The sequence below is a fragment of the Bos javanicus genome, chromosome X, assembly GCF_032452875.1.
Source record: "Bos javanicus breed banteng chromosome X, ARS-OSU_banteng_1.0, whole genome shotgun sequence".
NCBI lineage: Eukaryota > Metazoa > Chordata > Mammalia > Artiodactyla > Bovidae > Bos > Bos javanicus.
In genome coordinates this window covers 99342686-99367448 of record NC_083897.1, presented here as the reverse complement: position 1 = coordinate 99367448, position 24763 = coordinate 99342686, and the positions used below count along the sequence as shown (strand labels likewise).

Here is a 24763-nt window from a genome sequence, read left to right as displayed (position 1 = left end):
TAGAGAAAAACTAACACTTATCCTGCTCAAATGCTTCTAGAAAATTGCAGAGGAAGGAAACTCCCAAACTCATTATATGAAATGACCAGTATCCTGATACTGAAACCAAACATAGATCCCACAAAAAAGAAAATTACAGGCCAATATCACTGATGAACATAAATGCGAAAATCCTCAACAAAATTCTAGTAAAAAGAATACAACCACACATTATAAAGATTATACACCATGATCAAGTCGGATTTATTCTAGGTATGCAAGGATTCTTTAATATACACAAATAAATCAGTGTGATACACCACATTAACTAATTAAGAGAAAAAACAATATGAAGACTAAATGGACATGAGTAAGAACAAACTCTGGGAGATAGTGAAGGAACAGGAAGCCTGGCGTGCTGCAGTTCATGGGGTCACAGAAAGTCGGACATGACTTAGTGACTGAACAACAACAATCTCAATAGATGCAGAAAAATCTTTCAATACAATTCAGCACTCATTATTAATAATAAAAACTTCAGAAAATGGCCATAGAAGGAACCTACCTCAACATAATAAAGGCCATATACAATAATCCCACAGCAAACATTTTCTCAATGGTGAAAAACTGAAAACATTCCTTCTAAAATCAGGAAAAAAGAAGGATGCCCACTCTCACGACTATTGTTCAACATAGTTTTGAAAGTCATAGCTATGGCAATTAGAGAAGAAAAAGAAATAAAGGGAATCCAGAATGGAAAAGAAGTAAAACTCTCACTGTTTGGAGACTACATGATACTATACATAGAAAACCCTGAAGATATTATCACAAAATTACTAGAGCTAATCAATGAATTTAGCAAAGTTGCAGGACATAAAATCAATACACAGAAATCAGTTTCATTCCTATAACAATGATAAATTAGAAAGAGAACTTAAGTATTCAATCTTATTTACCATTGCAACAAAAAGAATAAAATATCTAGGAATAAACCTACCTAAGAAAACAAAAGAGCTGTATACAGAAAACTATAAGACACTGATGAAAGAAATCAAAGATGACAAATGGAGACATATTCTATGTTCCTGGATTGTAAGAATCAATTCTGTGAATATGACTATACTACCAAATGTAATCTACAGATTTAATGAAGTCCATATCAAATTGCCAATGGCATTTTTCACAGAACTAGAACAAAAGCTTTTACAATTCATATGGAAATGCAAAGGACCCTGGATAGCCAAAGCAATATTGAGAAAGAAAAACAGAGCTGGAGGAATCAACCTTCCTGACTTCAGATTATACTACAAAGTTACAGTCATCAAGACAGTATTATATTGGCACAAAAACAGAAATATAGAACAATGGAATAAGATAGAAAGCCCAGAGATAAAGACACACAGCTATAGACACCTTATCTTTGACAAAGGAGGCAAGAATATACAATGGGGAAAGATAGTCACTTCAATAAGTAGTGCTGTGATAACTGGACAACTACATGTAAAAGAATGAAATTAGAATATTTCCTAATACCATACACAAAGATAAACTCCAAATGGATGAAAGATCCAAATGTAAGACCAGAAATTATAAAGCTCTTAGAGGAAAACATAGGCAGAACACTGTATGACACAAATCACAGCAAGATCCTCTATGACCCACCTCCTATAGTAATGGAAATAAAAACTGAAATAAACAAGTGGGACATAATTTAACCTAAAAGTTTTTGCAAAGCAAAGGAAACTATAAAAAAGGTGAAAATAAAACTCTCAGAATGGAAGAAAATAATAGCAAATTAAATAACTGACAAAGAATTAATCTCCAAAATATATAAGTGGCTCATACAACTCAATACCAGATAAAACAACCCAATCACAAAGTGGGCAAAAGACCTAAACAGACATTTCTCCAAAGAAGACATACAGATCACTAGTAATCATATGAAAAGATGCTCAACATCACTTATTATTAGAGAAATGCAAATCAAAACTACAATTAGATACCACCACATACTGGTCAGAATGACCATCATCAAAAAATCCACAAAAAATAAATGCAAAAGAAGATGTGGAGAAAAGGGAACCCTCATGCAGTTGGTGGGAATTTAAATTAATACAGCCACTATGGATGACAGTATGGAGATTCCTTAAATAATTAGGAATAAAACTACCATATGACCCAGTAATTCCACTACTAGGCATATACCCTGAGGAAACCAAAATTGAAAAACACACACATACCCCAGTGTTCTGGAGAAGGCAATGGCACCCCACTCCAGTACTCTTGCCTAGAAAATCCCATGGATGGAGGAGCCTGGTGGGCTGCAGTCCATGGGGTCACGAAGAGTCGGACATGACTGAGTGACTTCACTTTCACTTTTCACTTTTATGCACTGGAGAAGGAAATGGCAACCCACTCCAGTGTTCTTGCCTGGAGAATCCCAGGGATGGGGGAGCCTTGTGGGCTGCCGTCTATGGGGTTACACAGAGTCGGACACGACTGAAGTGACTTAGCAGCAGCAGCACCCCAGTGTTCACTGCAGTACTATGTACAAGAACTAGGACATGGAAGCAACCTAGATGTCCACTGACAGATGAACTGAATGGATAAAGAAGCTGTATTACATGTACACAATGGAATATTCAGTTCAGTTCAGTTGCTCAGTTGTCTCAGACTCTTTGCAACCCCATGAATCACAGCATGCCAGGCCTCCCTGTCCATCACCAACTCCCAGAGTTCAGTCAAACTCAAGTCCATCAAGTCGGTGATGCCATCCAGTCATCTCATCCTCTGTCGTCCCCTTCTCCTCCTGCCCCCAATCCCTCCCAGCATCAGAGTCTTTTCCAATGAGTCAACTCTTCACATGAGGTGGCCAAAATACTGGAGTTTCAGATTTAGCATCATTCCTTCCAATGAACACCCAGGACTGATCTCCTTTAGGATGGACTGGTTGGATCTCCTTGCAGCCCAAGGGACTCTCAAGAGTCTTCTCCAACACCACAGTTCAAAAGCATCAATTCTTCAGCTCTAAGCTTTCTTCACAGTCCAACTCTCACATCCACACATGACCACAGGAAAAACCATAGCCTTGACTAGACGGACCTTTGTTGGAAAAGTAATGTCTCTGCTTTTGAATATGCTATCTAGGTTGGTCATAACTTTCCTTCCAAGGAGTAAGCGTCTTTTAATTTCATGGCTGCAATCACCATCTGCAGTGATTTGGGGACTCCCAAAAATGAAGTCTGGCACTGTTTCCACTGTTTCCCCATCTATTTCCCATGAAGTGATGGGACCAGAGTGGGTTGCCATTTCCCTCTCCAATGCATGAAAGTGAAAAGTGAAACTGAAGTCGCTCAGTCGTGTCCGACCTTCAGCGACCCCATGGACTGCAGCCTACCAGGCTCCTCCATCCATAGGATTTTCCAGGCAAGAGTACTGGAGTGGGGTGCCATTGCCTTCTCTGAACATATACACTACCATATGTAAAACAGATATCCAATGGGAACTTTCTGTTTCACTTAGGGAACTTAAACCATGGCTCTGTAACAACCTAGAGGGTTGGGATGGTGGAGGTGGGAAAGAGTCAAGAAGGAGGGGACATATGGATATCTATGGCTGATTCACATTGATGTATGGCAGAAATCAACACAGTATTATAAAGCAATTATCCGTCAATTAAAAATAAATAAAATTTTTTAAATGTATAAATTCTCTAGAATCACTTCTAGTACATCCATTTAAAATGATACATCTTACTCTGGTAAAATCTATAAGGTACCTCTTTAGAATTCTGTTATTTATTGATTTTAATAATTTCCCATCTAGATCATGTCTTTGAACATAAGGACAATACTTGTCACATAAGAGGTACTTAAGAGGTAAAATATTTATTAATGGATTACTGAAGCATCAGTACTCTTGTGTGGAAAATCCCATGGATGGAGGAGCCTGGTAGGCTGCAGTCCATGGGGTCGCTAGGAGTCAGACATGACTGAGTGACTTCACTTTCACTTTTCACTTTCATGCATTGGAGAAGGAAATGGCAACCCACTCCAGTGTTCTTGCCTGGAGAATCCCAGGGATGGGGGAGCCTGGTGGGCTGCCATCTCTGGGGTCGCACAGAGTCAGACACAACTGAAGTGACTTAGCAGCAGCAGCAGCAGTGAAGCATACTTAGGTATAATACCTCAGGGTGTTTCACGTATTACATACTCAATACATAACTGCTGATTGGTACCTTGGTAAATGGATTTCCCTGGTGGCTCAGTGGTAAAGAATCTGCCTGCAATGCAGGAGCTGCAGGAGACATGGGTTCAGACCCTGGGTCGAGAAGATTCCCTGGAGGAGGGCATGGCAACCCACTCCAGTATTCTTGCCTGTAGAATCCCATGGATAGAGGAATCCAGCGGGCTACAGTTCACACGGTCACCAAGAGTCAGACACAATTTAAGTGTCTTAGCATGCACTTTGGTAAATATGTATCAGTTCAGTTCAGTTCAGTTCAGTCGTTCAGTTGTGTCCGACTCTTCGTGACACCATGAATCACAGCACGCCAGACTCCCTGTCCATCACCAACTCCCGGAGTCTACTCAAACTCATGTCCCTTGAGTTGGTGATGCCATGCAGCCATCTCATCCTCTGTCATCCCCTCCTCCTCCTGCCCCCAATCCCTCCCAGCATCAGGGTCTTTTCCAATGAGTCAACTCTTTGCATGAGGTGGCCAAAGTACTGGAGTTTCAGCTTCAGCATCAGTCCTTCCAATGAACACCCAGGACTGATCTCCTTTAGGATGGACTGGTTGAATCTCCTTGCAGCCCAAGGGACTCTCAAGAGTCTTCAACACCACAGTTCAAAAGTATCAATTCTTTGGCACTCAGTCTTCTTCACAGTCCAAGTCTCACATCCATACATGACCACTGGAAATACCATAGCCTTGACTAGACAGACCTTTGTTGGCAAAGTAATGTCTCGCTTTTTAATATGTATAAAGGATGGTATTAAGGGTCAGAGACTGTTGGTGCTTTTAGATCACTGTATGCTTTCTTTTAAAATACTGTTAGGCTTCTTTCTTTAGAAAAACTGACAAAAGGGTTTTATGTGGTTTTAAATGTTAGTAATTAAAAAGAATGAAATTTAGTTCACAATCTAGGACAATGTAGGTAAATCAAATTTACCATTAAATACAGCCTAATTCCTAATTCATGCTCCTTCTTTAATTTTTCAGTTTTTCTTCCACTCTTTTTATGGTTATGTCTTTTAGTGTATAAAGCAATTATAAAATGGAAAGACTATGATAGGGGTTCTCATGACTATGTTCTTATGCCACCACTTGCCTCTCAATTTTCTCTAGTGACAGATGTAACTCTGGCTAAGGAGCTACAAGCCAATCTCACAAAGATCCAGTGATGCTGGATTTTGACGATTCTACTACTGGCCTGCTCCAACTGAGACAAATGCAGGTAAAACTCACTCCAGTAAATAAAATTTTCATGAAGAATTGCTCAAATTCATAGTAACAATTCACCAACTTGTGACAGAGTCTGTGACAATACTTAAATCATTTTACCCTAAATATAGAATAACTACTAAACCTTAAGCACAGTAGTAGAAAACATACTCAATGCACAGCAGAGACTGAATAACTCATTTTGATGCAGAGTAGTCTGGAGAGGTAATGTTACATCCAGATTGGTGCTTTCCAATAGAAACTTAATAAGAGTAATAGCTGTAGCTTTTAATTTTTAAAACATTTTAATTGTTATAATGCATAACTTAAAATTTTTCCATAGCCACATTTTTAAAAGTAAAAAACGATTAGGATTAATTTTACTGTTATATTACTTTAAGCAAATATATTTAAAATATAATGTTCTCACCCCTCAAAAATGAATAAATATGTAACTTGATGGATGTATTAACTAACTAGACCCTAGGAATAGGATCTAGTTAGTTAACACATCTCACAATGTATACAAATATCAAACCACCACAATGTACATTTTAAATATTTTACAATTTTACTGTCAGTTATACCTCAATAAAACTGAAAAATATTCAAATATTATTCAATGTGTAATCAATAAAAAATGCTATGAAATATTTTTGTGCACTAAGTCCTCAAAATTATGTTTGTATTTTACAGTACATCTCAATTTGGATGTTAAAGTTTCAATAATTAAAGTGAAATTTAATCCTACTAAAACAGTAAAGTTGTGTTTAACAGAAAATATTTTCAACTGTTTCAGATTCCATTTAAATTAAATTTAATTAAAAATTCAGTCTTACATTCACACTAGGCCCATTTCAAGTGCTCAATAGCCATGTAAACTAGTAACCACGTTGTTCAGTGTCTCACTCAAGACAAGGCGAAGAGGCCTCTCATAATTGAAAGGGAAATAAAAGGATCAGAATTGTATAGGTAGTTCTAAGAATGCCTGAGGGAACTAAGAAAGAGGAAGTGGCCCTCAGTTGCTGTTTAGAAAGCAGATAAAGCACAATGTGGATAGCTTATGCAGGAATAACAATTATTTTAAAATTATCATTTAGCTAAACACCATCTTAACACACTCATTTCCAAAAAAGACTTTCTTACTTACTTCACTGTTAAGTGAAAATGATTATTACAGTCCCCAAGGAAACTTGAGTTATTTCTAATTTGCTATGATGATAGCTATCTCCCTAATATCTGTTCCTTCTTGTCATTTCCCACTGACAACATCTAGTCCAGGGTTCATGTTTCATCATAGAACACCTGCGCTGCTGCAAAAGCTTTCTCACTGGTTTTCTATTCCAGTCTCTACCATCTAATTCAGGCTTCTCAGGTGTCACTAGTGATAAAGAACCTACCTGCCAATGCAGGAGGCATAAGAGATGTGGGTTCGATCCCTGGGTCGGTAAGATCCCCTGGAGGAGGGTATGGCAACCCACTCTAGTATTCTCACCTGGAAAATCCCATTGACAGAGGAGCCTGGTGGGCTCCAGATCATAGGGTCACACAGAGTTGGACATGACTAGAGCAACCTAGCGTGCACGCATGTACCATCTAATCCATATTGTACACTTCCATTATATTAACACTCTAGATATCATTTTCATGATCTGACTCCAGTATTTAAACACATTCACTGGCTCTCATCTGTGTTCAGAATAAACTCATTATTCTTACCGTTTTTTTTCCCCCCCGTCAGTCATTTTGGTACCAAATTAAACTTTTCCTGTTTCTCTTCTCCATTTAATCTTTTTCTGTCTCCCATCAACTGTAATCTTTGTAAATGTCAGAGTTGAATATTACTCTTCTTATAGAACCTTTAATATGTTACGTTGTATTTTGCACAATGATGCTTAATAAGTATTTATTAACTTGAAATAAATACAGTGGTACCTCCAGTTAATAAATTGCCTTCTCATATGCCTCCTGGATAAGAACATGAAGAGACAAATAAATTTCATACTTTACTCATAATTAACTCCTGCTATTCAGCACTGTTATATTCGTTACATTACTTGATAAAAATGCCAATGCCAATATATTTTTAACATGATCAATGTGATCAACAGAGTACCCAGAAATAAACCTGTTTTAAGCCATTATATTATTATGCTTCCAATTGGCAAGATTTTTTTAATAAACCAAATGGAGGAGAAGCAGAAAGGAAATAGGATTAAATTAAAATGTGTACAATTATTTAAAAGAAGTGATGGCAATTTTAAACCATCAACAACAGAAATTTAACTTCATACCTTTAAAGTATAAAAAGGTCCACCATTTTTTTAGAAAATGGAGTTGAAAGGGAATTATTTGAATGAATTTGTTCAATGAAATCCTGTGAACCCATGAGAAAAGTTAACATCTGTCCTTTGAAAATTCAATGAGTAGGAAAAAGTATAATGATTTTTTTATTGGATGGAACTTGATTTAAGGAATTCAAAAAAAGAAATCACAGTATAAATTATCTTCATGTGTAAGTAATTTATTTGATGTTTGCTACTTGTGTGTTCATTCCAATCCTCGACGCACGTTAACTGCCAGATATGCAATATAGTGGTCAATTTAAGAGTCCTTAATGAATTACAATATTTTTAAATGTGCTTTATGAATACAAATATTTCTAAAGCAAAAAGAGAAAACACTGAGTAGACACAATGAAATTCTGAGCACTTCTCTGATTTACAAAAGTATGTCTACTTTTATCACTAAATGAATAAAACCACTTTAAAAATATATTTATGTGGATGTGTGTGTATACTCCCTTACACACAGTACATAAACATTTCAAAGTGACAATTTTTTGGTGCACTTCCAAAGCGCTACAATAAATGTCATCCATAGACATTCACATGCAAACACTACTGGGCTAGTACACTACAGCAAATAGAGTTTTAACTGAACTCCTTGGCAAAAACTTCTTAAAAATGGAAATAATGAAACAGAAATCCATTTCTTGTCTGCACAATATAGAAAATAATGTCTTATATCATCTGAGTCATATATATACACACAGGATTATTTAAGCTCAGAAAATAACTTCTTACTATACACACAACTGCAGTGTACACTCAGCAAATGTTACCAGTGAAGAAAATGTCTATGAGGAGATCTGAGGAACAGTGGCAAGAAGAGATCTATCCATTAAAAAATAAAAAGTAAGGCATGGCAAGGGCTGGAATGCACATACAAGGACGGGCGAGAAAGTAAACAGAAAGTAACAGAAACCAATTAAAGTGGAAAACGGCAGCTAGTTATGACACAGTAATAAATCATGAAAGTTGGATGAGTGGGAAGGGAGAGGTGAAAAGAATTTATCTTCTTTGTTTTAAGCTATATATAGAACTGTCAGTCACTAGCCAAAGTCCATTTGGAATGTGCATTTGCTAAAATGCCATGAGTCACAGCAGACTTTGCCAAAACCACCACACAGGGTTGTGAAGATATTCCACAAAATTAAAAATGCCATACTCATGTAAGACAGAAATTTTACACAATATTCAGCTTCAACCTTTCCTTTCAACTCTGGGAAAATGCAATGAGCTCTCCAAACCACAGAGAGGAGGAATCTTTCTCTGCTCCATTATCAGTTTCATGCACAAGTGACTTTGGAGGTACAGCAAAGTCTAACTCTGAAAGAGATCAAAGATGGTGACAGATTGGTCTAATGAATAGGGATGCAGATATACCTGTGAGTAATGTTTCCACTTCTGGCATTAGCCACAGAAATTCCTGGCAGGGAGGAAACAATACAGTGGAGGAAATAAAGAGATTTCCCCATCCTGCTTCACCCTAATTCTCACAAACCTTATTGTCTAGACAGGAACAGGATCAAATTATCCCAATTTCTTCCTTATAGTAAGGAGGATTGAGAGCGTGAAAGGATTGTATAAATTCAACAAGATAAGCCAAAGATGTAATATTTTTTCCTTACCTATTAAAAACTGGAAAGGATTAAAAGTCTCAGGTGTGTTAGCTATGTATGTGCACTGCTATGATCATTTGACAGCTAGGAAACTGAAGCTTAGTGAAACTAATTTATTCAAGGCCACGTATTCAACATGAATTTGACCCTGGGTCTGTTTCATCTCAGGCTTCCCTAGTGGCTCATATGGTAAAGAAACTGCCTGCAATATAGGAGACCCAGGTTCGAGACCGGGGTCAGGAAGATAACCCGGAGAAGACAATGGTTACCCAATCCAGTATTCTTGCCATGGAAAATCCCATGGACAGAGGAGACTGGTGGGCTACAGTCCATGACATCTCAGAGTCGGACATGAATGAGTAAGCATGCACATGCTGTTTCATGTCAAAGTCCTGGCTGGCAATTTCTATAAAAACAAACCTCATCATCAAAAGAGACGAGGAAGATAAATGGTGAGCAGAGTCAACACATTTTTTGTTACCTTTTCTCCTTGTTAGTTCTATCTTCAAGAAAATATTTTGTCATTGAATATATTTCTAATAAATTTTTACATATGCCTTCAGCAGCATTTATTCCTCCACTAATAGTAACTCTACAAGAACAAATCATGATATCAGAAGCAAGGTAATTATGAATTAATGCACTATCACTGGAAGCTGCAAATATCCAAGAGAAAACTAGACATTCTGTGCCACATGCTAAAAGAACACAACACATGAAACATTCATGGCCCCTCCATTCTGACCAAGTCTCTAGATCCAAACACCAAATTAAGGAAATAGAGTGTAGAGGAATGTGACACCACGTGGATATAATCACCAAGACTTAAGACTGGTAAGCTCTACATGTGAAATAACTTTTCTTCAATGAATTAAATGCAAAGAGACAATAGGGTAATATACAGATTAAAAAGACACTTAAGAGGCTTACTCAGATTCTAACTGTTTAAATGTTAACAACAAATAGCATTTATGAGACAATTATAAGCTGGAATGTTGACAGTATTAAGGAATTACTGCTAACTTTAAGTATGACAATGGAACTGAAGATTTTTTCAAAAGAGCCCATGCTTTTCAGAACTATATATTGCATATTTATGGTCGAAATTATGTGATACCTTGTATTTATTTCAAAATAATACTGGAAGAGGGTATGAATGGAGATTAGATAAAAAAAGAATATTCATGAATTGATAATAGCTGAAGTTGGGTGTCATGTATATGAATGTTCATTATATTATGTGTATATTATGCATGTTTGAAAAAAGCACATGCAACATCACTGAAAAAATGTTCTAATTTTTCTCAAGGAAAGAAGCTTATTATCAAGGAATCATAGAGTTGAAAAGACCTTAGAAACAATCTATTCAAACCACCTCATCTCATAAATAAGGAAATTAAGGCTCAGATAGGATAAGTGACTTGTTCAAGGTCACACAACCCGCAAGTTCCAGACCCAAGATCAGGATTTAAATCTCCAAACTTGCAGCCCAGGGCTCTGTTCTCCTTCAGACCTATAAGAAATGACTGTATTTAAGCATTCAGGCCAGAATATTCTCAAAATTGAGTGTCATCAATAAAAGTAAGCCATGTGGCAGGAATGAACAGAATTTAGTTCATACCAAAAATGAGCTGCCAGTCACTGTGATAAGATCTGTTTCTTTCTGAGACCCATGGTTTCCTGCTGGATTGGAGAATCCAAACTGGGTTTCTTCCTCCTGTGCAAAGAAGTCAGAGTCAGGATGTACATTCCATTCCGTTTTGGTTGGTGGCAGTAGTTCTGAGACACTGTTTTCACAAAGGGTGCTTGAAGGAGTCAGAGCATCTGTGTCTACTGTTAGCTTACTGCTAGGGATCAAAGCTTGGGGCTCTTGACTCGAGTTTTTCAAAGCCAAAGAGCTCAGAGATGCCAACGGCCCCGCACTTAGACTTGAGACATCATCCATATCTAAGGGACCCTGCTGAAAACCTGCTGCTGTCGTTCCAAAGAAGAGTGAGGTATCCAAACTTTGAGGAAGGTCACTGGTGGCCATCAAGGCCTGAGGGTCCACTGCCTGCCCTAAGGAATTATTATTATTAGCAGGGAGGTTTCCTGCCAGAGTTGAGTTCACAGAAGCCACATCAATAGTCAAGATCCCAGAGTTCACCAATGCCGTGTCCAGTACTGCAGCAGAACTATTATTACCAGGCACATCAGAGAAGAGAGACACAAGCTCAGCATCACTGAGGTCACTCTGCCCCTGGCTGGTAAGTTCACTGCTGGGTGTAAGAGAATTTGCAGCTTCCAGCTGAGCTAAGAGATCCTGGCGCAGGTTGTGCCTTTTGGCCATGTGGGTCTTCATGCTGTGCTTGGATGTAAAGAGTTTATTACAAGTGGCGACTGGGCATCGGCTTTTCCAAGTGTCCACATCCTGCAAGTGTTTCTTGGAGTGGATGTAGAGACTACTGCGAGCAGAGAACCTGGCACAGCAACCTTCCACCGGGCACACAAAAGGCTTCGTGCCCAGGTGGGTTATGCTGTGGCCTTTCAGATGTTCAGCCCTTGTGAAAGATTTCCCACACCCTTCCACCGGGCACATGAACCTCCGGTCATCGTCGTGCTTCCGTTTGTGCCTTAGGAGTTTGGACATGCTAGTGAAGTTCCAGCCACAGCCCTCAAAGTCACAAAGGAACGGTCTCTCACCAGTGTGGCTCCGAAGGTGAATTTTCAGCCTACAAGCCTTGTCATACTGTTTACTGCAGCCAGGAAAGGAACAGGAAAAGAGTTCCTGTTCCCTGAAGTGGGCGCGGTTATGGGAAAACAGGGCACTCACTGTGATAAATGTCTTCTTGCAGCTGGAAAACGCACACTGGTAGGGCCTCTCAGGCTCGAAGTGGCTGCGCTGGTGGGCGCTGAGTTTGGCCTGCGTGGGGAAGGTCTCCTCACACACCTCACATTTGAATGAGTTCTCCTGCTCGTGGCCCTTCATGTGTGCTTTGAGGTTATACACGGTGGTGAAGCTCTTGCCACAGCCCTCTACTGGGCAGCCGAAGGGCCTCAGTTTGTCGTGTGACTGCAGATGCCTCTTGAGCTTGTAGGAGGTGGTGAAGGTCCACCCACAACCACCCAGGGGGCACTTGAAGGGCCGCTGGCCCTGGCTGCTGCTGTGTGTCAGCAGGTGCACCTTCAGCTGGTGCTTCTTTGCAAAGGTTTGTCCGCACTGCACCTCAGGACACAGGTACAGCAACACGCCCTGGCCTGGGCCTGGCGGCCCGCGGAGGCTCTCAGTAGCCGCCAGGCCCTCTGCCTCCTCCTTGGGCGCTGGAGCAGGCGCAGGTTCTGCCCGCTCCGCCAGCAGGAGGTCGGGCGGCAGCTCGGGACAGTCTCCAGGCTGCGCCGCGTGCGGGATCCCAGCTTGCGGGACGATCAGACCCCCGGGCTGCGGTGGGGGCGTGGCTAGGGTGAGGACGCCGTTCTCCAAGCGCAACAGCAGGTTTTGGTTGTGAATGGCGACTGTGCCTGCGAAGGCCGCGGCAGGGCCCAGGCCTGAAGCGGGGATCGGGGCCAGGGCCGGGACTGGAGCGGGGATAGCCGACAGGCAGCTGGGGCCCAGCGCAGGGCGGCCCTCGGGGTTCGCGCCGCTTTCGCCCCCCAGGAGCCTTGGGCCCAGCCCGGCTTCCTCCCTCCACACGGGCCCTGTGGCCTGGCCAGCGCCCGCGGTATCTACGTCTCCACCCACCGGGTCCAGCAGCACCAGGAAGAAGTCATCGCCGCCGCTCCCGCCGCCGCTGCCACAGCTGCTAGCGTGATCGGGCCTCAGCGCCAACGGGCTCGGGCCTGGGCCTGGGCAAGAAGAAGCCGCGCTGGCCTCCTCACGCCGCCTCCCGGGCCCGCCATCTTGGGGGCCCCGGAGCAGCAGGAGGCGGCGCGCCGGGGCCTGACTGGCCCGCAGGTCAGGACCTCCGCGGATCCGGCCGCTGCCCTCGGGGCTGCCAGCCCCGCCGGTTTGTCGCATCCCGCGAGCCGGGAGCAGCCTCGGGATTTCCATCTCTGCGTCCGTGAAGCTCCACTGGAACCAGAGCCGCGGAGGAGGCGCGATCCCGCCCCCTGCCGCGGGCCCGAACACGTTCCTGAAAGAGAAAAAAAAATGTGCACTGCGCAGAAACTGGCCCTATCAGATATTAAAACGTGTTTAACGCCACCGTGATTTAAATATTCTTGTACAGGGTCTCTAGAACAGAATAAAACGCCCAGGGGCAGAGCCTCGTATACATAAACAAGTTCCACTGTTAATATTAGTAGGAAATCAAGGAGGTCTTAAGAGATACAAGGGAAATGGCTGTTCACTTCAGTAAAAAGTGCTGAAATGAATACCTTAGGTATCTATCTACTAAATGGCAACATAAACCGGAACCTCACAGTATGTACCAAAATAAACACATACACCCCAGTCCCTCCCAGTGCTAAGCATGGTAGTTAGCAATTACCATGTGTTAAACACTGTGTATTGGATGGCTGGCTGGCTGGATTGATAGGTGACAGAAAATTCCTGAGAGAATACACTATGGAAAATGATGGCTTTTTAAAAATTTTCCTGGAGACTTCCATATTCAGAACTGTCTTGAGCAATGTCCTCAGGAAAATTTGTCCCATAGTTAAATTTTTCGTCCTGCTATTGCAGAGAGTATAATGAGTAAGAGGTGGGGTCAAAGCAGATTAGCACTGTTGAGCCTAGAAATGCAAGGCCTGGAGGATGAAGTAGTTTATATTGAAATCTGGAAGACCCAACCTCCTCCTGGGTTCTCCCTATAAGGTGCACAACCTAAACCAACTCTTGGATCTTCCAGCTTTGGGTGCTGCTGCTAAGTCACCCCAGTCATGTCCGACTCTGTGTGACCCCATATACGGCAGCCCACCAGGCTGCCCCATCCCTGGGATTCTCCAGGCAAGAACACTGGAGTGGGTTGCCATTTCCTTCTCCAATGCATGAAAGTGAAAAGTGAAAGTGAAGTGGCTCAGTCGTGTCCGACCCTCAGCGACCCGGTGGACTACAGCCTACCAGGCTCCTCGGTCCATAGGATTTTCCAGGCAAGAGTACTGGAGTGGGGTGCCATTGCCTTCTCCGTCCAGCTTTGGGTATACCATGGCAAATTTCATGTCCAATCTCACAGCATGATGAGGACATTCCCCAGCTTACTCTAGATTCTCCAGTACGTGGAGGTCTCTGGACAGCAGTACTGGTGAAATGTGATAAGGTTAAACCCTAAGTTACTGTAGTGGACTGTCCTGAGAAAAAGGCACAGATGCCTTTTGCCTGCCCAGTAGCCTCGGTGTGCCTGCTTGCATTTAAGTGTGGTGGCCTAGTCTTACTGTAATGTATTTGGCCTGTGATGCCTAATGATCTTATTAATGTTGATGATGATCCTCCAATTTGTCAGTCATCAGTGAGTTGGGAATTGATATAAATATAGGGTGAATTATCTGGCAAGAGAAAGGTTTCAAGTGCTAACTAGATTATGGGATACTTACAGTTTAAATGGGCTTCCCTGGTGGCTTAGTGGTAAAGAATCCTCCTACCAGTGCAGTAGACACGGGTCCATCCCTGGGTCAAGAAGATTCCCTGGAGAAGGAAATGGCAACCCTCTCCAGTACTCTTGCCAGAGAAATCCCATGGACAGAGGAGCCTGGCCAGCTATAATCCATGGGGTCCCAAAAGAGTCAGGCATTTTTAGTGACTAAATGACAGTTTAAACAATCCCTTCTTTTGCCTCTTCTAATGATAATGGACACTTACTGCTCTCTTGATTAAAAGATTCATCCATAAGAGTTCAAACCTCATCAAAAGTTCTACATCACACATTTTTTTTTTCTATTACGTTTTTTGGAGAAAGCACTTATTTTTTCAAATCTGAGGCACAGAGAAGTGCATATAACGTATCTGCCAGGTTTAGATAATGCCAGGGAAGCCCCTTGTAAAAACAAACACACGTAACCAGGACCAAGGTCAAGAAATAGAACATTGCCAGCCTTCCAGAATACAGCCACTGGTATTCCTCCCAATCACAACCCACACTCTCCCATATGGATATAGCCATTATCTTGACTTTATGATGATCATTTCTAAAATATTTTTTTATAAACATGACTTTACAACTTTTGTATGCATTCCTAAGCAATACAGTTTATTTGAAGTTGTGTCGGTGGAATAATACTGCATGCTCCCTTTTATGGCCTGCTTCTTTCATTCTATATCATATTTATTTGAGAGACTTGTCCATCTTGTGCCTAGTAGACTTAGACCTTTTGTCTCCATCATTGACTAGCATTCCAATGCATGATTTTAGCAAAGTAATTGTGATATGATTGTATCATTCTACACTGGATGAACACTGGGGCTGTTTTTAGCTTTTAATCATGAACAATGGTGCAATGAACCTTCTTGGGCATTTTTCATGGGACTCATGTTTAAAAGTCTCTTGGGTATACAAGCAAGAAGAGAATCACTGGCCCATAGAGTATGCATATCTCCAGCTTTTCTACATGGTGCCAAATTGTTTTCTGTAGTGGTTGTACCAACTTACAGTCCCAGTAGCAACATAGAGAGTTCCTCTGCCTGCATATCTTCATCTACACCAAATATTGCCAGAATTTAATTTACTTGTTTTCCTCTACTATTAAATTTTTGCACATTCTTACGTTTATGAACATTTTGGACATTCTCTCCTATGAAAAGCCTGTTCGTGTTCAACTCTTTCACCATTTTTCTATTCTATTTCCCATCCTGTTTTTACTGATACAGTGAGTTATTTATGTGTTTTAAATATCAATCCATTGGTAGTTATATGTGTGGCTAAAATAATCTTTCGTTTTGTTGTTTGTATTTTCTCTTCTGTGCTGTGCTTTGTGAACAGACTTTAATTAAGACATGCTTAATTATATAACATACTTAATGATAGCATAGTCAAAATTTATCATTCTTTTCCTTATGGCTAGTGTTTTTCTGTTTCAAGAAATCTGTCCCTGCCCTTGGGCCATAAAACTATTCTCTATATTGTCTTCTGAAATATTTATGGTTTTGCCTCTCACAGTTAGGTCATAATCCACCTACAAGTGATGTGGATTTTTTAATGTGGATATCTGATTGTTTCAGTGAACCACTTATTGAAAAGTCTGCCCTTTTCCAACTGATTTGCAGTTCTGCATGTGTCATAAATCAAACATCTACCTATGTATGGGCTAGTTTGTGTATTCTCTATTAAGTACCATGGCTCTATTTATCTGTCTACTTAAAATACCACAAATTAATCCCTACAGTTCTACAGCCAATTCTGATATTTGGATAAGGCCACTCAATTCTACCTTGTTCTTCAAGAATGTCTAGGTTATTTTTTTTTTGCCTCTCTTGAATCCTTTTCAAATATCAATTCATCAGAAAAAATTCAACCAAAACCCCATTTAGGGTTCTAATTAGGACTGCATTGCACTTTTAGATTTGATTTCTTGTCTATAATATAGAATGTTATTGAATGGATATGGTGTGCCTTTCCTTTTAATAAAAACTTCATTAATATGTCCCAATAATATTTCATTTTTCCCATAAGAGAGCATTTTATCCTAGGTACTTCATATTTTACAAATACTGCCTTTGAAATTTTCATTTTGTAAATGTATTGCTGGTAAATAGAATAAAATTGACTTCTGAATGTTAATATTTTATCCTATAAACAGCCACCTAAACTCTTTTATTGATTCCACCAATTTGTCTGTAAATACCTGTAGAATTTAGTGTACAGAATTATATCATCTGCAAATAGTGCCAGTTTCACGTCTTCCTTTCCAAGCACTTTGTTCCTTCTTTTCCCACCTACTATACTTTCTGGGTAATAGTGGACATTCTTACTTGATGAAACTCTCAAAAGAAAGCTTTTAGTAATTCCAAGAATGGTATTTGTTGTAGGTGTTGTGTTCTGTAGCAACCTGGATCCAATCAGGAGATGGAAAATACACAGTGGACAGGAGAAAATGAAACATAATGTTTAAACATAAAGAATTATTAAATATGACACATGTAGGATATATAGGATATAGGAAAACTCTATATGGTATCCTGGGTTTAAGAAGCATGCCCAAAGAAAGACAAACTTGGAATGGGGGTTCCTCCCCAAGGCTAGAGATAACAGCTCATTGGAGAAGGTGTAGCAGAACCTACTGGATGGCAGAGAAGTTTGCTAATTTACCAGTGCCAGAGCCAGTCTGCGGAACCAGAGCTGGTCTACAGTGGCAGAGTAAACAGGAAGGTATCCTCTGGAGAACATCAGTGTGGGAAAGTCACAGTTCATGGCCAGCATGTGGACATGTAGTAGGAACAAGGGACCTGGTGGAGTTGGAGGCCTGGAACTAGCAATGTCCTATACATAGGATCAGGAGGGCCTCGATGTTGTGAGGGTTGCCGCCTTTGGATAAGTGCAGGAGATAAACCTAGTGGTGGGGTAAGGTGAGGAATGAGTGCAATCAAGTAGGGGGAATCAGTGGGTAGGTGGCTTGGAGCACAAGATATCCCTATAAAGAGGCTCACAGAAAGCTAACCAGGCCATACTGGTTCTGCACAATTGATGAGGACAGTTTTTCTGGGCCCATGCTTGGAGCAGAACACCTAGGCTATCGTTACACTCACACTTCTGACAGAAGTCACAGGAGAGCTACTTCCTCCTTCAGTGTCCATCCAGTGTCTTCTACCTGAGAAAACAGAACATCATGATCACTCTGAAAGAGAGATTCTTAAAGTAATCCATCCATTATCAGAGAACTTATCTTAAAGGGTGAAATTAGAACAGGGAGGCAATACATTAATAATTGGTTTCATATCCTTTATCAGTTTAGGGGTGTCCCTTCTATTGTTACTTTGCTACACGAATCATAGGCACCCTGTTGTTTTCCAGTCACTAAATCATGTCCAACTTTGCAAACCCATGGACTGTAGTGCACCAGGCTTTCCTGTCCTTCACCATTTCCTGGAGTTTGCACAAATTCATGTCTATTGAGTCAGTGATGTTATCTAACCATCTCATCCTCTGTGGCCCCCTTCTCCTCCTGCCCTCAATCTTTCCCAGCATCAGTCTTTTCCAGTGAGTCAGCTCTTTGCATCAGGTGGCCAAAGTATTAAAGCTTCAGCCTCAGCATCAGTCCTTCCAATGAATATTCAGGGCTGATTTCCTTTAAGATTGACTGGTTTGGTCTCCTTGTTATCCAAGGGACTCTCAAGAGGCTTCTCCTTCACCACAGTTTGAAAGCATCGAATCTTTGGCACTCAGTCTTCTTGGTGGTCCAATTCTCACATCCGTACATGACTACTTGAAAAACCATAGCTTTAACTGTCCAGACCTTTGTCAGCAAAGTGATGTCTCTGCTTTTGAATACGCTGTCTAAAATAGGCAAAGAGTTGGACACGACCGAGCAACTGAACTGAACTGAAAATAGGCACCCACTCTATCATCATACTGTTTCTCTGGTGAATTAATGATTGAAGCAGCAGGACTGGCCATTTAAAGAGTTATAATAGACAGCTTATAATTCTTGTTGGACCCAGGGCTGCTTGGCCTGAAATGAGTTTTGCTGCAAAACCCAGTCTCTGGCACAAAGTGGGTGTCATGGGGCTAGGGCAGAGACACTGTGACCTCTGCATTCTAGGCCTACCCAGGGCTTGCCTGTTCTACCTGCAAGAAGAGACTAGGTGCATGCTGAGATTGCCTCTTACACCATGAGTGTGAATAGCACATGTTCTACTCAGGAATAGACTAGTTTATACCTGAAATGTAGCTCTACTTTTTTGATTAGTACCTGATTTAGTACCTGAGCTAAACAGGGAGAGAAGATACTTGGATTTCATTTAAAGCCATACTCATCAGAACACTGTCCATGGAGGAGCAGGGCAAAAGATGCCTGTGTGCTAACAAAGTGCATGTTTTTGCCAGTGTTGGCAACTTGAGTACTTTAACTGCACTTTTCTAGCTTGCCTTTAGGCTCAAAAATGGACAAAAATTGATGAGGGGAAATGACCTATAATTTTGCCATTCTTAAATGACAAATTATCCATTCTTTAGTGACTGAACTGGCATCTTATACTGGGAAGGAGAGACAATTTAATTTAAAAGAAAAAAAAAACTTTATTCTTTTGGTGCATCCATATTCATGGATAGAATAAGATACCACTAAATCCAGAGGCGGGGGGGATACTGTTATAGTTGCTCATCCTTGGAATATTGAACTCTCTTCCTAGTACTTCCAATGTATAAAGCATATTCACCTCTTCTGTTCAGAAGTCACACAAGACACATTAACCCATAGCCTTCTGTTCTCACACAGGACTGGGGTGGCTTCCTATTCCAAGCACCATGACAACTTGTACAGGAGGAACTGAATATGAATAGTAGGTTTATCCTTTAAAGGCTGTTGGACCTGCTGCCTTGGCTCTCTTAACCACCAGGCATGCAATGATGAGACACAAATGTGAAATCTGAAACTTGCTCACTAACAAAAGGAGAAACTCTCTAGGGCTGCCACACGGGAAGTTTTTACCACTGGGGATCCAAGCAGGTGCTCTCACTTGGTAAAAATCATTGAGAACCAGGTTTTGTGGAGATATACACTTCTAGTCTGGCTTCTGAAGGTGGGCAGTGTAGCTGCAGCTGTTGGAGCTCTCCCTGCAGCAGGAAGGTGAATTTGTGAGTTCCCCACAAACCACTGTCACAGAAAGCTAACCAAAATGATCACATGGATCACAGCCTCATGTAACTCGAAGAAGCTATGAGCCATGCTGTGCAGGACAACCCAAGATGGATGGGTCATGGTGGAGAGTTCTGACAAAACATGGTCCACTGGAGAAGGGAATGGCAAACCACTTCAGTATTCTTGCTTTGAGAACCCCATGGACAGTATGAAAAGTCAAGAATATATGACACCAGTAGATAAGCCCCCCAGGTCAGTAGGTGTCCATTATGTTACCGGGGAAGAGCAGAGAAATAGCTCCAAAAAGAATGAAGAGGCTGGGCCAAAGTGGAAATGATGGTGTTGTGTGGTGGATGTGTCTGGTGGTGAAAGTGAATTCTGATGCTGTAAGGAACAGTACTGCATAAGAACTTGGAATGTTAGGTTCATGAATCAAGGCAACTTGGACATGGTCAAACAGGAGATGGCAAATGTGAACAGTGACATTTTAGGAATCAGTGAATGAAAATGGATGGGAATAGGCAAATTTAACTCAGATGACCATTATATCTATTACTGTGGCCAAGATTCCATTAGAAGAAATGGAGTTGCTCTCATAGTCAACCAAATAATCTGAACTACAGTATTTGGGGGCATTCTCAAAAGCAGCAGAATAATCTCAGTTGGTTTCCAAAGCAAACCATTCAACATTACAGTAATCCAAGTCTATGCCTCAATCACTAATATCAAAGAAGATGAAATCAAACAGTTCTACGAAGACCTACAAGACCTTATAGAACTAACAACCAAAAAAGATGTCCTTTTAATCATAGAAGATTGGAATGAAAAAGTAGGAAGTCAAGAGATACCTGAGTAACAGGGAAAATTTGGGCTTGGAGTACAAAATGAAGCAGGGCAAAGGCTAGCAGAGTTTTGCCAAGAGAACACACTGGTCATAGCAAATACCCTCTTCCAACAACACAAGAGATGATTCTACACATGGACATCAGCACATGGTCAATACCGAATTCAGATTGATTATATTCTTGACAGCCAAACATGGAGAAGCTCAATAGAGTCAGGAAAAATAAGATCTGGAGCTGGCTGTGGCTCCAGTGCAATATGCACTCCATATTGCAAAGTTCAGGATTAAATTGAAGAAAGTAGGGCAATCCATTAGACCATTCAGGTATGGAGGTGACAAATAGATTGAAAGGAGTAGATCTGGTAGAGTGCCTGAAGAACTATGGACAGAGGTTTGTAACATTGTATAGAAGGCAGTGACCAAAACCATCCCAAGGTGGAAGAAATGCAGGAAGGCAAAATTGTTGTCTGAGGAAGCATTACAAATAGCTGGGGGAAAAAAAGAGAAGTGAAAGGCAAGAGAGAAAGGGAAAGCAAGCCTTCCTAAGTGAACAATGCAAAGAAATAGAGGAAAACAATAGAATGGGAAAGACTAGAGATCTCTTCAAGGAAATTAGAGATACCAAGGGAAAATTTCATGCAAAGATGGACACAGTAAAGGACAGAAAAGGCAAGGACCTAACAGAAGCAGATGAGATTAAGAAGAGGTGTCAAGAATACACAGAAGAACTAGACAAAAATGGTCTTAGTGACTCAGATAACCATGATGATGAGATCACTCTCTTAGAGCAAGACATCCTAGAGTGTGAAGTCAAGTGGGCCTCAGAAAACATTACTATGAACAAAGCTAATGCAGGTGATGAAATTCCAGCTGAACTATTTCAAATCCCAATAGATGATGCTGTTAAAGTGCTGCACTCAATATGTCAGCAAATTTGGAAAACTCAGCATTGGCTGCGGGACTGGAAAAGGTTTTCATTCCAATGCCAAAGAAGGACAGTGCCAAAGGATGTTCTAACCTCTGTACAATTGCTCTCATTTCACATGCTAGCAAGGTAATGCTCAAAATCCTTCAGGCTAGGCTTCATCAGTAGGTGAACCAAGAAATTTTGAAAGTACAAGCTGGATTTAGAAAAGGCAGAGAAACCAGAGATCACATTGCCAACATCTATTGAATCATATAAAAAGCAAAGGAATTCCAGGAAAACATCAACCTCTGCTTCACTGACTATGTTAAAGCCTTCAACTGTGAAGATCACCCCCCCCCCAAAAAAAAAAAAACTGTAGAAAATACTTAAAAGGGTGGCAATACCAGACCACATTACCTGCCTCCTTAGAAACCTGTATGCAGGTCAAGAGCAACACTTAGAACCAGACACAGAACAATGGACTTTCAAAATCGGGAAAGGCTTGTGACCCTGCTTATTTAACTTATATGCAGAGTACATTATGTGAAATGCCAGGCTGGATGAATCACAAGCTGGAATCAAGATTGCCAGAAGAAATATCAGCAACCTCAGATATGCAGATGATTTCACTCTGATGGTAATAAGAGTGAACTAAAAGAACTAAAGAGCCTCCTGATCAGGGTGAAAGAGGAGAGTGAAAAGCTGGCTTAAAACTCAACATTCAATATAGTAAGGTCATGGCATCTGGACCCATCTTGCACTTCATGGCAAATAGATGGGGGAAAATTGGAAACAGTGGTAGATTTTATTTTCTTGGGCTCCAAAATCACAGCAGACGTTGACTGCAGCCACGAATTTGAAAACTCCTGTTCCTTGGCAATAAAGCTATGAAAAATCTAAAGAGGGTATTAAAAAGCAAAGACATCACTTTGCCAACAAGTTTCTGTATAGTGGAGGCTATGTTTTTTTCCATTAGTCCTGTATGGATATGAGAGTTGGACCAAAAGAAAGGCTGAGCACTGAAGAATTGATGCTTTTGAGTTTTGATGCTGGAGAAGACAACTTGAGAGTGTCTTGGATGGCAAGTAGATCAAGGCAGTCAATCCTAAAGGAAATCATCCCTGAATATTCATTGGAAGCTGAAGCCAAAGCTCCATTACTCTGGCTACCAGATGTGAAGAGCTGACTCACTGGAATAGTTCCTGATGCTGGAAAAGATTGAGAGCGAGAGGAGAAGGGAGCAACAGAGAAAGAGATGGTTGGTTGGCATCACCGACTCAATGGACAGGAATTTGAGAAGCCTGGCATGCTGCAGTCAATGGGGTTGCAAAGAGTCAGATACAACTTAGGGACTGAACAGCAACATGAGACATAGGCTGGGAGGAACGTAGTCAACTAAAATGACCCTTGTTCTGTCACTCCTGAACCATGGCAAAACAGTGAAAGTCCCCCTGTTGTGTCAATGGCAGAAAGGTACAGTCTTATTCCCCGTGTCTCTCACTCCAACCTGCTGTGCTCTGGCAGAGGATGCAGAGCAGGAATGCTGAAAGTTCACATAGTTGTTTCTCCTTGGTTCAACTGAGATAAGAGGGGATGGGGCCAGGGTAAACTCTGTGTTACTTCTGGGGACCAGCTAGCTGTTCTTCGTGTTAACTTAACTATAGCACCACAGAAACCTCCCCATGCCATGCATTTGCTCCTCAGAATATATCAATAATAATTTCTGAGTATGCCCAGGCTTCCTTACATAAGCTCCAGTTTCCCCCTAGGGATTATATGGGTGAGAGAGTTTTCATTCACTCTCCCTTTTTTCTTACTATAAACACCCCAAACCACACTCAGAGATTGCATGGTCACTGCAAGATTTGGCCTAGGCCTGGGTTCTCTGCCATCTGCAACCTTGGTGCATTATGACTGGCTCAGGGGAATTTGATCTCAAGAAAAGAACTCATGGGGCCAATCCTCTCCCTAAAGAATATCTGTCTGGGACCAGAAAATGAACCAGGAACTGATGGCCTGAGCCCTCCTCTGGAAAATTTTTTCACTGTCTGCCAACAGAGGGCATGCCTGGGAGGGACTATCTACTAAGCAGGGAACTTTGCATAACTTGACCCTCTGCCTTCCATAGCTGTTGGAAATTTAACCCCCTTCATATCCTGAGGATGGTTTTACATCTCAGAAGGATACATGATATATTCCACTCATGATCTGGTGACCATAGAAACCATAATCTATCCACATTTATTTTCAACTTCTGTTCATTTCACTGTTGTCCTCACACCCTCCCCCCTCTTCTAGGAGTTTGTTCCCCAGGGCCCCATGCTACAATTAGACAACCTCACAGGGATCTGAGCTTTGGCTTTGAGTTCTCTGTGAGGTAAACTTTGGACTGAGGCTCAGCACAGAGGGCAGAGCCTACAATGAAAAGAGGTTCCAAGCAAGATGACTACTTTGGTCAAAAAAAAAAAAAAAAATCTTTTCTTTGCAGCCTGCTTGGCAGCATCTATTGGTTTTCACATCATTTATCCCACACATCTGAGAAGGCAATGGCAACCCACTCCAGTACTCTTGCCTGGAAAATCCCATGGATGAAGGGGCATAGTAGGCTGCAGTCCATGGGGTCGCTAGGAGTCAGATACGACTGAGCGACTTCACTTTCACTCTTCACTTCCATGCATTGGAGAAGGAAATGGCAACCCACTCCAGTGTGATTGCCTGGAGAATACCAGGGACGGGGAGGCTGGTGGGCTGCCGTCTATGGGGTCGCACAGAGTCGGATACGACTGAAGCGACTTAGCAGCAGCATCCCACACATGCAGATGCAACGTGCTTGTTTAAAAGCCTAGTGGACTCTGAGGCTAGAGCTGCCACTGACCATCTTTGACACAAGAGAGAGCAAACCTACCTGACCACATACAG

General features: G+C 41.4%; 1 protein-coding gene across 1 annotated transcript; it reads right to left on the bottom strand.

Moving 5' to 3' along the window:
• Positions 1-6225: 6225 nt before the first annotated feature.
• Positions 6226-13747, bottom strand: LOC133243433 (zinc finger X-linked protein ZXDB-like). The gene has a single exon (XM_061410347.1). The coding sequence runs from the start codon at positions 13414-13416 to the stop codon at positions 11005-11007; it is 2412 nt and encodes an 803-aa protein (XP_061266331.1). The 5' UTR covers positions 13417-13747; the 3' UTR covers positions 6226-11004.
• Positions 13748-24763: the final 11016 nt, after the last annotated feature.